Source organism: Oncorhynchus mykiss, chromosome 5 (genome assembly GCF_013265735.2).
Source record: "Oncorhynchus mykiss isolate Arlee chromosome 5, USDA_OmykA_1.1, whole genome shotgun sequence".
Taxonomy (NCBI): domain Eukaryota; kingdom Metazoa; phylum Chordata; class Actinopteri; order Salmoniformes; family Salmonidae; genus Oncorhynchus; species Oncorhynchus mykiss.
This window is the reverse complement of record NC_048569.1, coordinates 27,709,700-27,720,685: the sequence shown is the minus strand read 5'-3', so window position 1 is coordinate 27,720,685 and position 10,986 is coordinate 27,709,700. Positions and strand designations below refer to the sequence as shown.

Genomic DNA, 10,986 nt, shown 5'->3' with positions numbered 1-10,986 from the left:
GAGAATTCTCCTCCGTCATTGCCACGGCTGTTTACATCCCACCTCAAGCCGAAACCTCGACGGCCCTCAAAGAACTTCACTGGACTTTATGCAAACTGGAAACAACATATCCTGAGGGTGCATTTATTGTAGCTGGGGGTTTTAACAAAGCAAATCCCTTTTGGAAAATCTGATTACAACTCAATCTGGCTCCTCCCGTCCTATAGGCAGAAACTCAAACAGGAAGTGCCTGTACTATTCAACGCTGATCTGACCAATCGCAATCCACACTTCATGATTGTTTTTATCACATGGACTGGGATATATTCCCAGGTAGCTTTTTGAAAATAATCTAAACGCATACGCGGATACGGTGTGTGAGTTCATAAGGAAGTGTATAGGAGATGTAGTACCCACGGTGACTATTAAAAACTACCCTAACCGGAAACCATGGATAGATGGTAGCATTCGCGCAAAACTGAAAGTGCGAACCATCGCATTTAACCATGGCAAGGCGACTGGTAATAATGCAGAATATAAACAGTGTAGTTATTCACTCCACAAGGCAATCAAACAAGATAAACATCAGTATAGAGTTAAAGTGGATTTGCAATTCAACAGCTCAGACACAAGACGTATGTGGCAGGGACTACAGACAATCACGGACTACAAAAGGAAAACCAGCCACGTCGCCGAGACCGACGTTTTGCTTCCGGACAGGCAAAACACATTCTTCGCATGCTTTGAGAGTAACACAGTGCCCCCGGTGCAGCCTGCTACCTGCTCCTTCTCCGTAGTCGACGTGAGTCAAACATTTAAACGTGTTAACCCTCACAAGGCTGCCGGCCCAGACAGCAACCCTAGCCGGGTCCTCAGAGCATGCGCAGACCAGCTGGCTGGTGTGTTTACGGGCATATTCAATATCTCCCTATCCCAGTCTGCTGTCCCCACATGCTTCAAGATGGCCACAATTGTTCCTGTACCCAAGAAGGCAAAGGTAACTGAACTTAATGACTATCGCCCCGTAGCACTCACCTCTGTCATCATGAAGTGCTTTGAGAGATGAGTAAAGGATCATATCACCTCTACCTTACCTGCCAACCTAGACCCACTTCAATTTACTTACTTTCCCAATAGATCCATAGACGATGCAATCGCCATCACTATGCACACTTCCCTATCCCATCTGGACAAGAGGAACACCTATGTAAGAAGGCTGTTTATTGACTACAGCTCAGCATTCAACACCATAGTACCCTCCAAGCTCATCATTAAGCTTCAGGCCCTGGGTCTGAACTTTGCCCTGTGTAACTGGGTCCTGGACTTCCTGATGGGCCGCCCCCAGGTGGTGAAGGTAGGAAACAACACGTCCACTACGCTGATCCTCAATACTGGGGCCCTACGAGGATGTGTGCTCAACTCCCTCCTGTTCTCCCTGTTCACCCATGACTGCGTGGCCAAGCACGCCTCCAACTCAATCATCAAGTTTGCAGATGACACAACAGTAGTAGGTTTGATTACCAACGATGACGAGACAGCCTACAGGGAGGAGGTGAGGGATCTGGGAGTGTGATGCCAGGAAAACAACCTTTCACTCAATTTCAACTAAACAAAGAAGATGATTGTGGACTTCGGGGAAAAGCAGAGGGTGCAGCCCCCATTTACATCGAAGGAGCCGCAGTGGAGAAGGTGGAAAGCTTCAAGTTACTTGGCGTACACATCACTGACAAACTGAAATGGACCACCCACACAGACAGTGTGGTGGAGAAGGCGCAACAGAGCCTCTTCAACCTCAGGAGGCTAAAGAAATTTGGCTTGTCACCTAAAACCCTCACAAATTTTTACAGATGCACAATTAAAAGCATATTGTTGGGCTGGTATGGCAACCAACCCATTACTGGGGGCAAACTACCCGCCCTCCAGGCCACCTACAGCACCCGATATCACAGGAAGGCCTGTTCCTTTTTATGAACAGATTTTAAGATTAGATTTTTTCTAAAACGCTTTCAGTTCCACTATATTTAACATTTAACATCCCTTTTCAGCCTTAAAAAAGGCAATAGTATTGCACAGACAGAGCACCATTTGTCAGAGCTCCAATATATTTTATAAATATTGCATTTTCTCTGACAAATTGAACAAACTATAAGCTATTCTGTTTAGGACATATACAAAGCCTGGAAAGTGTATAACCACATACAAATATATCATGATGCATTTTCTCATACAAATGTTCAAAAGTGACATGAAATGAAACAGTAATTAAATGCATTTAAACAGTTAGAAATGTGTAAACAACTATCTGTAGAAATATACAGTACATTATTTACAGTTATAAGCATACAACACTTTTCACCATCCCGTATTAATGAGGTCTGGTCATTAATTTGGTAATTTGGTCATGTGTGTGACTTAATGGAAAGGAAGAGACCTTACACCTATTAATATGTGTATGTGTACGAGAAAGTGTATCCTCACTAAGTTGTACACATTTAAACACTTAAACAGGTTCAGAACACACACACACACACACACACACACACACACACACACACACACACACACACACACACACACACACAGAACCCATTTGGAGTATCACTGTGGTTGGCCCAGGGGTGTGACTACAGGCCATAGCATGTCAGGTAGAGGCCCCTTAGGCTCCCCAGCTCCCCCAGCCTGACTGGCCCAGTTAAAGTCCACTCCGTTCCTCTTCAGGGCAGCCAAGTGCTTAACGTCCAGTGTGGTGAAGGTGGTGAACTGGACCTGATTCCTCTTGCTGGTGGGGGAGTGGAGTGGATCGCTGCGGGTTGGCTTGGCCAGGAGGGTGGCTGAACCCTGAGCCATGGGGTCCAGGGTGGGAACCTGCTGGGAGCTGCTCCTCCTACCCAAGGTGGCAGTCCTCTCTGGGATAGCACTCATACTCAGGCTGCTCTCCAGAGCCCTGTGGCTATCTGTGGAGCATTGTCTCTGCAGGCTGCAGTGGGACTCAATAGAGCCGTGGTTCTCCCGTTTGATGGTGGAGACCTGGGGTGGGTTGTCAGGCGCTGGCCCTGTGCTGGTCCCCAGCCACACCCAGTCGTGCCTGTGCTCCTTGGGGCCGTTGGGGTCTGGGTTGCCCTGGACGGGGGTCTTGTTGACCCGGAAGCAGAGATTATAGGAGGCGCAGTTGAGCAGGAAGGCGAGGATAGCAAGGACAGAGACTCCCACCAGCGCGAAGATGCCAATCTCCAGGTCTGACATGGCTTTGAACGTCTTCACCAGGTCACTCTCCACCATCTGGGGCGGCTTGGGCTGCTCTTTCTGGGGTGGTGCCTCTGCTTTGGGCATCTCTTTCTTCTGGTTGGGGTTTTCCACCACGTTCCGCCAGTCTCTCCTCAGCTCCTGTCCTCTGCCCAGGCTTCTGACCCTGCCAGGTCTGCCAGACACCTGAGGTTTGTCCGTGCCAGGTTTTCCCCTGGTGGTGGTACTACTGGCAGTGTTGGTGGTGCTGCAGCTGATGCCCTCTCTGATGGTAGAAATGCCACCTCCAGCAGCTTGCTGATCCCTGGCTGTTGACGTGGTGACATCAGTTACAGTGCTGTCCTGGCAGTCTGGCACGGTGCTCCTGAACGAGCGTCTGTCTCCGTCCCCCTCGATCAGAGCCCGTGGTGAGGTCACAACTGGCGTGAGTTCCCGTGGTGATGTCACGACTGGCTCAGGCTCTACCTCTGACTCTGAACCTTCACTGCCATAGCCAGTAGCACCACCACCAGTGACCCCTCCGTCCATCCTGCTGCCTTTCTGGAAAGTGACCCTAAGAAGCCCATTGCCCACCACCAGCTTGCTCTTCCTCTTAGACTTCTGGCACTCCTCACAGATCCTCAGCTCAGCTTTCACCAGCGCCCCCTGACCCTCACCCTCCGCCACCACAAATGCTGACTGGGGGGTCCGGCGCACGGTCGCCACACTCTTGTCCCCAGAGGTCACAGTCAGGGAGTAGACGCTGCGGTCAAAGAGGTCCAGAGGGGTCACTGAGCCGTCACTGAACTGGATCCAGCAGCTGACCATTGCCTCCTAAACACGGAAATAACACAGAGACAGGATAAGGAGAGGGCTTGGAATTATCTAAAATAGGTCAAAATACAATCAGGAAATCAATATTCTCTCCATGTGCAGAGGGTCAGACATACAGAACATCAATTAATTTCCAAATATTCCCTCTCATAAATAGATGTGTTAATGCATAAGAGTAGGTGGTAAAGCAGGAGCTGATAGGATTTAGCATATTTCCACAGGATTCTCATGCAACCCAATGATTCACAATTACACAGTTATTTCAATTCCTGCATTAGCGTTTTGTCCATTGGGTTGACATGATAGCTAATCCCTAATTTTGTCGGTATCTAAGAATTGCCTCTGTTAATCTCACTATAATTAGCTTGGGGGCTATTGTATCACAGACCACAGTCCTATCACATCATGGCGTGAAACTCAATTTAACCACAGGGGATCAATATCAGTATAGATGGAGAATTCAAACCATTAGCACTAGCCACCAGAGGGTGCAATGTAAATGAATTACTCCCACCACAGTCAGTCCAATAGAACCATAGAGCTGTTAGCTGATAATGAACGATTGAAGCCAGAGGCATGGCCTATATTCTGAGGTGAAATACATTTGCATAGCTTGGAATTGTACTGTACATGACCCATCATAGAAACAAATGGGCATGTGCACTAACTCCGTTCTAATAGGGTGAGTATTGACTGGGTCAAATTAGCGATTGGCCAGGCCCCTGGCAGCACATGGCTGTCATACTTCTGGTTATAGAGTATGGACTACTGCCTAATGGTATCCCCAATCACAGTTTGGGAAGTGTTTTTGAATGGGCATGCTGCCACGGCTAATGTGTGAGCTGTTAAACTGCGTCCATGCACTCTGTCTGGCTCACAGCGTGGCCACAGTACTACAGTCCTGAGCTGTGGACACTATTAACGCACACACACAGGAATCGCAGGGACAAACCACATGCTGCTAGGCTAGCAGGTTACTGTTATTCACTGTGAAATGTGTTATTTTCTTGCTAAATATATGTGAAGAGATTTTAGGGTACAGGTTTTCCACTATTGCTAATCATTCCCCCCTCAGCTTCAGAATGGCACAATGTGAAGTTGGGGCTTGTTCTTCGGATGTACTTTATTTTGTATAATAGTTTTGAATCAGGTTTGATATTACATCATTTGTCTATTTACCTGTTTGGGTCTCTGCATGACTTCCTGTATTGTAGCCGTGGCAATGATGGCCATGTTTCTCCCTGGGCTGAGCTGGAGGGACAGAGAGAGGCCAGAGACCAGCTGCACTCCCAGCTCTGTCACACTCACTTTGTCTTCCAGAACCCTGACCATCCGCTCAGCCAGGATCGAGTCAGACAGAGGAGACATCACCTGCAACAGTATACACACACATTAGAATACACACAAACAAACACACACATGCACACACACAAACATACACACATTACCTGTAGAGTGGTGGTCCCTGCAGCGCGTCCCTGCAGTACTGTCCCAGCATGTAGTCTGGCTATAGATTGGTCTCCCACCCTGAGAGAGTAGCGCACCAGCCTGGTGACATCCACCTGCCAGTCTGGCCCCAGAAAAGTCTCCAGAGACCCCCTCAATCCCCCTACCATGGGGTCTGGAGATGGGTCCGACGGCTCGGCCACAAAGGGTGTGAGCACCCTGACCACGGTGTGTTGGTACTGTAGCATGCAGCCTCTGCTCTTCCTTATCTCTTCCTCTTCCTCACTGTCCCAGCTGGTCCTGAGAAAACAACACTTAATTGTATACTCTTACGAGAAAACTGTCAGCTGGAAGACGTTCAAGAAAAATCTGAGAGTTGAATGGGTTTGGGTAGCTATCTCTGACACCAACCATAACCATGCAAACATACAGTGTAGCTCCAGAGAAAACAACAACACCCTACACAATCCATCCATCCACCTCAGTGTATTGACTAAGAACCAGGCAGCGGTAAGACGCTCAGTATTGAGTGAGACCCTACTGACCTGTTATCTGAGAGCAAGTCTATGTCCCTTCTACGGGGAATAACACACTAATGTAACTAACAGTGATGTGATGATAGATTATTATTATAGAGTTGTCATGACGTTGGCCTGGGGGGTAGGTTTATGACAGTCACAAATACCTCTTCCCCCCTTTTTCCTCCCTCTACTCTACTGAGGTTACATTTGCAAAACCCTTGGTTAACATAGAGATTCTGTGAACATCAGTAGGTGGGGGGAAATTAACTATATTCTGGTAATCCGAACGATTGAACATATGCAAGTGGTACTTAATGAATATGATGTCAGTTCGGTTGTCATCTGAGACTTTCTCATCAATGATAAGATGACATAAACTCTACAGTGGAAAGTCTACACATCAGAGTTATCGGATTCACATGGAATTGTTGTTCAATTTAAATGTTTGAATATGAAATTATTTGTGATGGGATGAAATGGGATTTTAGCTTCTAAAATGTGAGATGTAGGTTTTCATCAGATAGGGCTGCTCACTCAGTAGCCCGCCCACGTGAAGAGACAGAGGTTGTAAACTATGAAACACACCCCTTTTCTCCCTTCCTATATAAAGCCTTGACGACAACATAACTTCCTGTTCCGGGGATGAAGGACGACGGTCCTATGTCAGACTGGTTCAGATAATAACTACAGAACGAAGCCAACATCAGCGTGAGCTTTGGTTGCGAATGGTTTGAACTTTGAACTCGTATTCACTACAGAAGTGATACCTCCTAGCGGTTGAGTTAGCAACCCCTGCTGCAAACGCAGGGTAGGAAGGGACAGACAGAGTATCCCATCTACCACACAATGACGTTACTACAACGTATACAATTGACCACCAGAGACATTCTTTCAAGGACAAAGGACTCGGTTTGGCAACACGGCCTTCCCATCTACCACCAACCTACTGAAGCGCAGCTCAGAGTAAATATTTATTGCATTTTCCTTTTCCAAATGGGCGTTAATTTAGAATGCATAAGATACTGTATTTACGATAGCCCAGCTTCTTCCCTTTGTTCCTCAGTCTTCCCGCTCCTTCACTCAACCCAGACCATTTTCTTTTGTGTAACCAGCTGTCATATCTGTTCCGCCCGCTCGGGACGTTTTCCTTTATGATGTAATTTGTAATCAAGTTATGATTAATTGTGTGTATGTGTAAGTCTGTGTTATTAGTTAGGTATTTAGTAAATAAATAATTAAACCCAATTTTGTATTGCTGATTCAACTTGTTAGCCAGGGTTCGTGCAGATAAAATAATTTACAACTTTCAGATGAGACTGAATTAAGATGGCGATTGATATTGACTGCTATTGATGTAACATATAACTAGGTCTTTAAGAGTTTATTCGGAAGATAACAGCTCTATAAATATTATTTTGTGGTGTCCGACTCTCTAGTTAATTACATTTACATGATTAGCTCAATCAGGAGATATTAATTACGGATAAATTATTTTATAGAATAGCATGTCATATCACTTAATCCGGCATAGCCAAAGACACGACAGAGTACAGCAACATGCATTAGTCAAGGCTGATAAACTGGAAGATTTCTATTCCCTACCCTCTCTCTCATAGTACCTACTGTATTATTGGAATCATTTATCTGTCTGAACAGCACAGCTCTAGTCTATGATGCTTCTAAACAAACACGCTTTAGGACTGCTACTTAGATTTGTCAAATAATGGTTTTGGATTTCATCCTTTGTCACTATGCAGTGGGTCACTACTAGTGGCTCTTGTGATGATTTGTTATTAAGTTTTGTGCAAACAAACTGTCAATCAAATCCTTCTTTGAATCCTTCATGAATGCCAAACTCCAGCCTTGCTACAGCAGGTCTTGGCATCAGCTCTCTAATCAGCTCTCTCTGTGGATTTCTAAATAGTATTGACAAAGGCTTACATTGGTATGTGGCCAACATTGGTATGTGGAGAATTGTTATTTAAAGCAAAACCATACCTCTTGGTGCCGGCGGCCACGGGGACTCTCCAGCCCTTGATCTGGCTGAGTTCGGGGTTGGCTATGTCGATAAGCAGGGGGAGGCGGGGCATCCACACACTCATCTCCAGTTGGGCACTCAGGTAGCTGTAGGTGAAGTTGAGCACCATCCTCATCCTCCCCCTCGTCTCCTTCCCATTAACAAACACATAGTCACAACGATCCGACACCTGGGGGGACACAGGGGGATGCTGAGCTATTAAATAACACATCCTCTTCATGAGGAGTTATGTGACGTGGATAGCAAGCTGAAGTCTACTTGCCCATAATGTACTAGCCCCATTAATTTCTTTGTCATTTGAGGTCCCTGTGCCCATTGTCACATAGGCTTCGGTTAGATTCAATCTGGGCCACCGAGTATCCACATTAGAGTGAGATTAAAATGTTTCCGCTGCATATGTCGGTTCAATCGGAAATTACTGTAAAATGTTAAATTGTGTTATAACGCAGATCTTATGCGGCCCGGATTTGATCTAGCCCTCAGCCATCTAAGATGTATCAATCTAAGTGCTGATAGAGACAGAAGAAAGAAAGAGCATGCAGTTGAACCATCATATTGTTTCTGTGTGTATGTGTATCTCCTGCTCTTTATCTAGCTTTTTCTCTCTGTTTCCCTCTCTCTCTCTCTCTCTCTGTCACCCTCTCTCTCTCTGTCTGTCTCTGTCTGTCTCGCCCCCTCGCTGTCTCTTTTCATCTCTCCGTCTCTCTCTCTCTTATTGGAGTAAAGTCCCTGTGCCCTTGGCTCCATGAGATCTGCTCTAATAACATGCATTTCACATGCAAGTATGATTTATATTATGGTCTCTGAATGATTCTGAACATGATAGTCATAAGGATGTTTGTCTTGTTCTCTTGCAACATACAGATACGTAGATAAAGAATCTCAATTTGAGCCAGTTTGCTGCAGTAGGAAAATAATCCTGCAGCAACAGGACATGTTAATTATCATGTGGATTATAATTCATGGACATTTTTGTAGGGGTTGATACATTTTTCGTAAGGGAAAATCAAGTCTGAAATTACAAAGTGGAAATGATAAACTTCAGCAGCCTTTTTAAACCTCAAATACACTACACGTTTTAATTGTCCTGCATTGTAGGAAAGTTCTCCTGCAACAAGGTGATCAAATTAAGATCCTACAACTGTAGAGAAAAACATTGATTAAAAACATTGGAACAGGGCTTCCAAAGCTGTACCTTCAGCACGTTCTCGTCAGTGGACCTACAGTTGGTATAGTTGGTGACATCGGTGACAGTGCCGTCAGCCTCCACAGCCAGAGTCCTGACTGGGGCAGACACTTTCTTACCAGTCAGTACAGCTGTGTTCATCACATCACTGTCCTACAGGGGACAGACGGGACAGAGTGACTGTGTGAGGCAGGCATTTAATCACACACTCACATTCAAAACTGGGCATTCACATGTAAGCATGCATGCACACAAGAACACATTTACACAAAGATTGGCATGCACATGTACACACGCTCGCATGAACGCACACACAAATGCACAATCATACAATTACATGAACACGCACTCACCCACTTCCTTGTACAGTTAAGTCTGTGCATATGTTTAACTGCTTACCTCCTAAACATAAATGGACAAATCAAGGTTGGTCTACGGCTCTATAACCCCTCTTTGAACATGGGTTTTAAAGTGTTTTCTGGCCATGATACTCTCTAATAATATTGGTTCTAATCTAGGAGGCATGGGGGTTGATACAGTGGCTGATGACTGTATGGCCCAGCTGATGTAGATTTAACTGCAGCTCTTGACAGATGTTGCAGGGCAGCCTGTAAGTCATTCTGAACTCAGCAGCACAGCATAACAGCTGCTGACCGCAATTCAGAAAGTCACCCAAACTGACTACCAGTACAATAAAGTTGTATTGTATTGTATTGTATTGTATTGTATTGTATTGTACAGATCTACTGTACTGAAGCAATCCCTATGGGATTTGTAGTACCAACACCGCTTTGAAAAAGGGATTAATTCCTGTCACAAGTACACAGGTGGTAAAACCATCTTCTGACAAACCAGATCTATACCTTGTACTTGTACATTTGGAAAAATTGTATAAAGCATTGTGGCTTTGTTATAAAGATGTTTCAGTCCTCCCTATGAGGGCTGTTTGATCCTCACTGAACGTCAACTGCATTAACATTGAAGGAGAGTGTGACCTGGGCCAGAACAGCCCTGATGTTATCAAAGCTAGAGGCCAATACAGCTGGCACTCAGCTGTACAACAATGAACACATCGGCACCGCCCTGACATCCCCCTCTCCAGGGCTCTCTCAATCATGTACACACACGTTATTGTTATTTTATAGCCAACGTCTCCTCCATAAAACATCAAACCAGATGAGAGTACAATAGACATACATTTACAGTAGACCCACACAGTACTTAATTGCACATCCAGCAAGACTGTAATTCAACTTACAGACACGCTGCAGGGAGAATAAAGTGGTGGTGTTACTGTTAATGCAACTACTGCTGTGTCATACAAACCCAGGTGCATCTGCACACAGGTACATGCACGCATACAAATAAAATGCCACACGTACACACACATAAAAGGCACGCACACATGCTCCTCACCATGACCAGTGGTGTCAGGCCTACGTAGTCTCTCTGGGTGGTATAGATCTTCATGATGCCAACATCCTTAATGTGTCCTGTTTCCAAATGCCATGTGATTATCTGGCTCTCCAATTGTTGCTCAGTCAACTCCTTGGTCTCAAAGTCAAGCTGCAAGACCTCCAACAGACCCCTGTCAATCCAGAAATACAGTTACATTCACATTCTTCATCCTACTGATATTCACTGTACCACTCAATACAGTGTGTCACAGCTCATGAGTGGACATGAATACTGCAATAATCAAGATGTATGCTGCAATCAAGAACAACAAAACCCTCTTATATCTAACATGCACATTCAAA

At 45.4% G+C, this 10,986-nt stretch overlaps 1 protein-coding gene across 1 annotated transcript in view; it reads right to left on the bottom strand.

Annotated features, from left to right (window-relative positions):
• Positions 1 to 1,520: 1,520 nt before the first annotated feature.
• LOC110522888 (transmembrane protein 132C-like) overlaps positions 1,521 to 10,986 on the bottom strand; it is a 43,804-nt gene continuing 34,338 nt past the window's right edge. Inside the window, exons 4-9 of the mRNA XM_036976546.1 lie at positions 10,643 to 10,814; positions 9,236 to 9,379; positions 8,001 to 8,254; positions 5,484 to 5,781; positions 5,215 to 5,406; positions 1,521 to 4,035 (exon numbers count right to left, since the gene is read on the bottom strand). Of these exons, the coding sequence (XP_036832441.1) occupies positions 2,578 to 4,035; positions 5,215 to 5,406; positions 5,484 to 5,781; positions 8,001 to 8,254; positions 9,236 to 9,379; positions 10,643 to 10,814 (2,518 nt within the window). The 3' untranslated portion in view covers positions 1,521 to 2,577. The remainder of the gene's footprint in view (positions 4,036 to 5,214; positions 5,407 to 5,483; positions 5,782 to 8,000; positions 8,255 to 9,235; positions 9,380 to 10,642; positions 10,815 to 10,986) is intronic.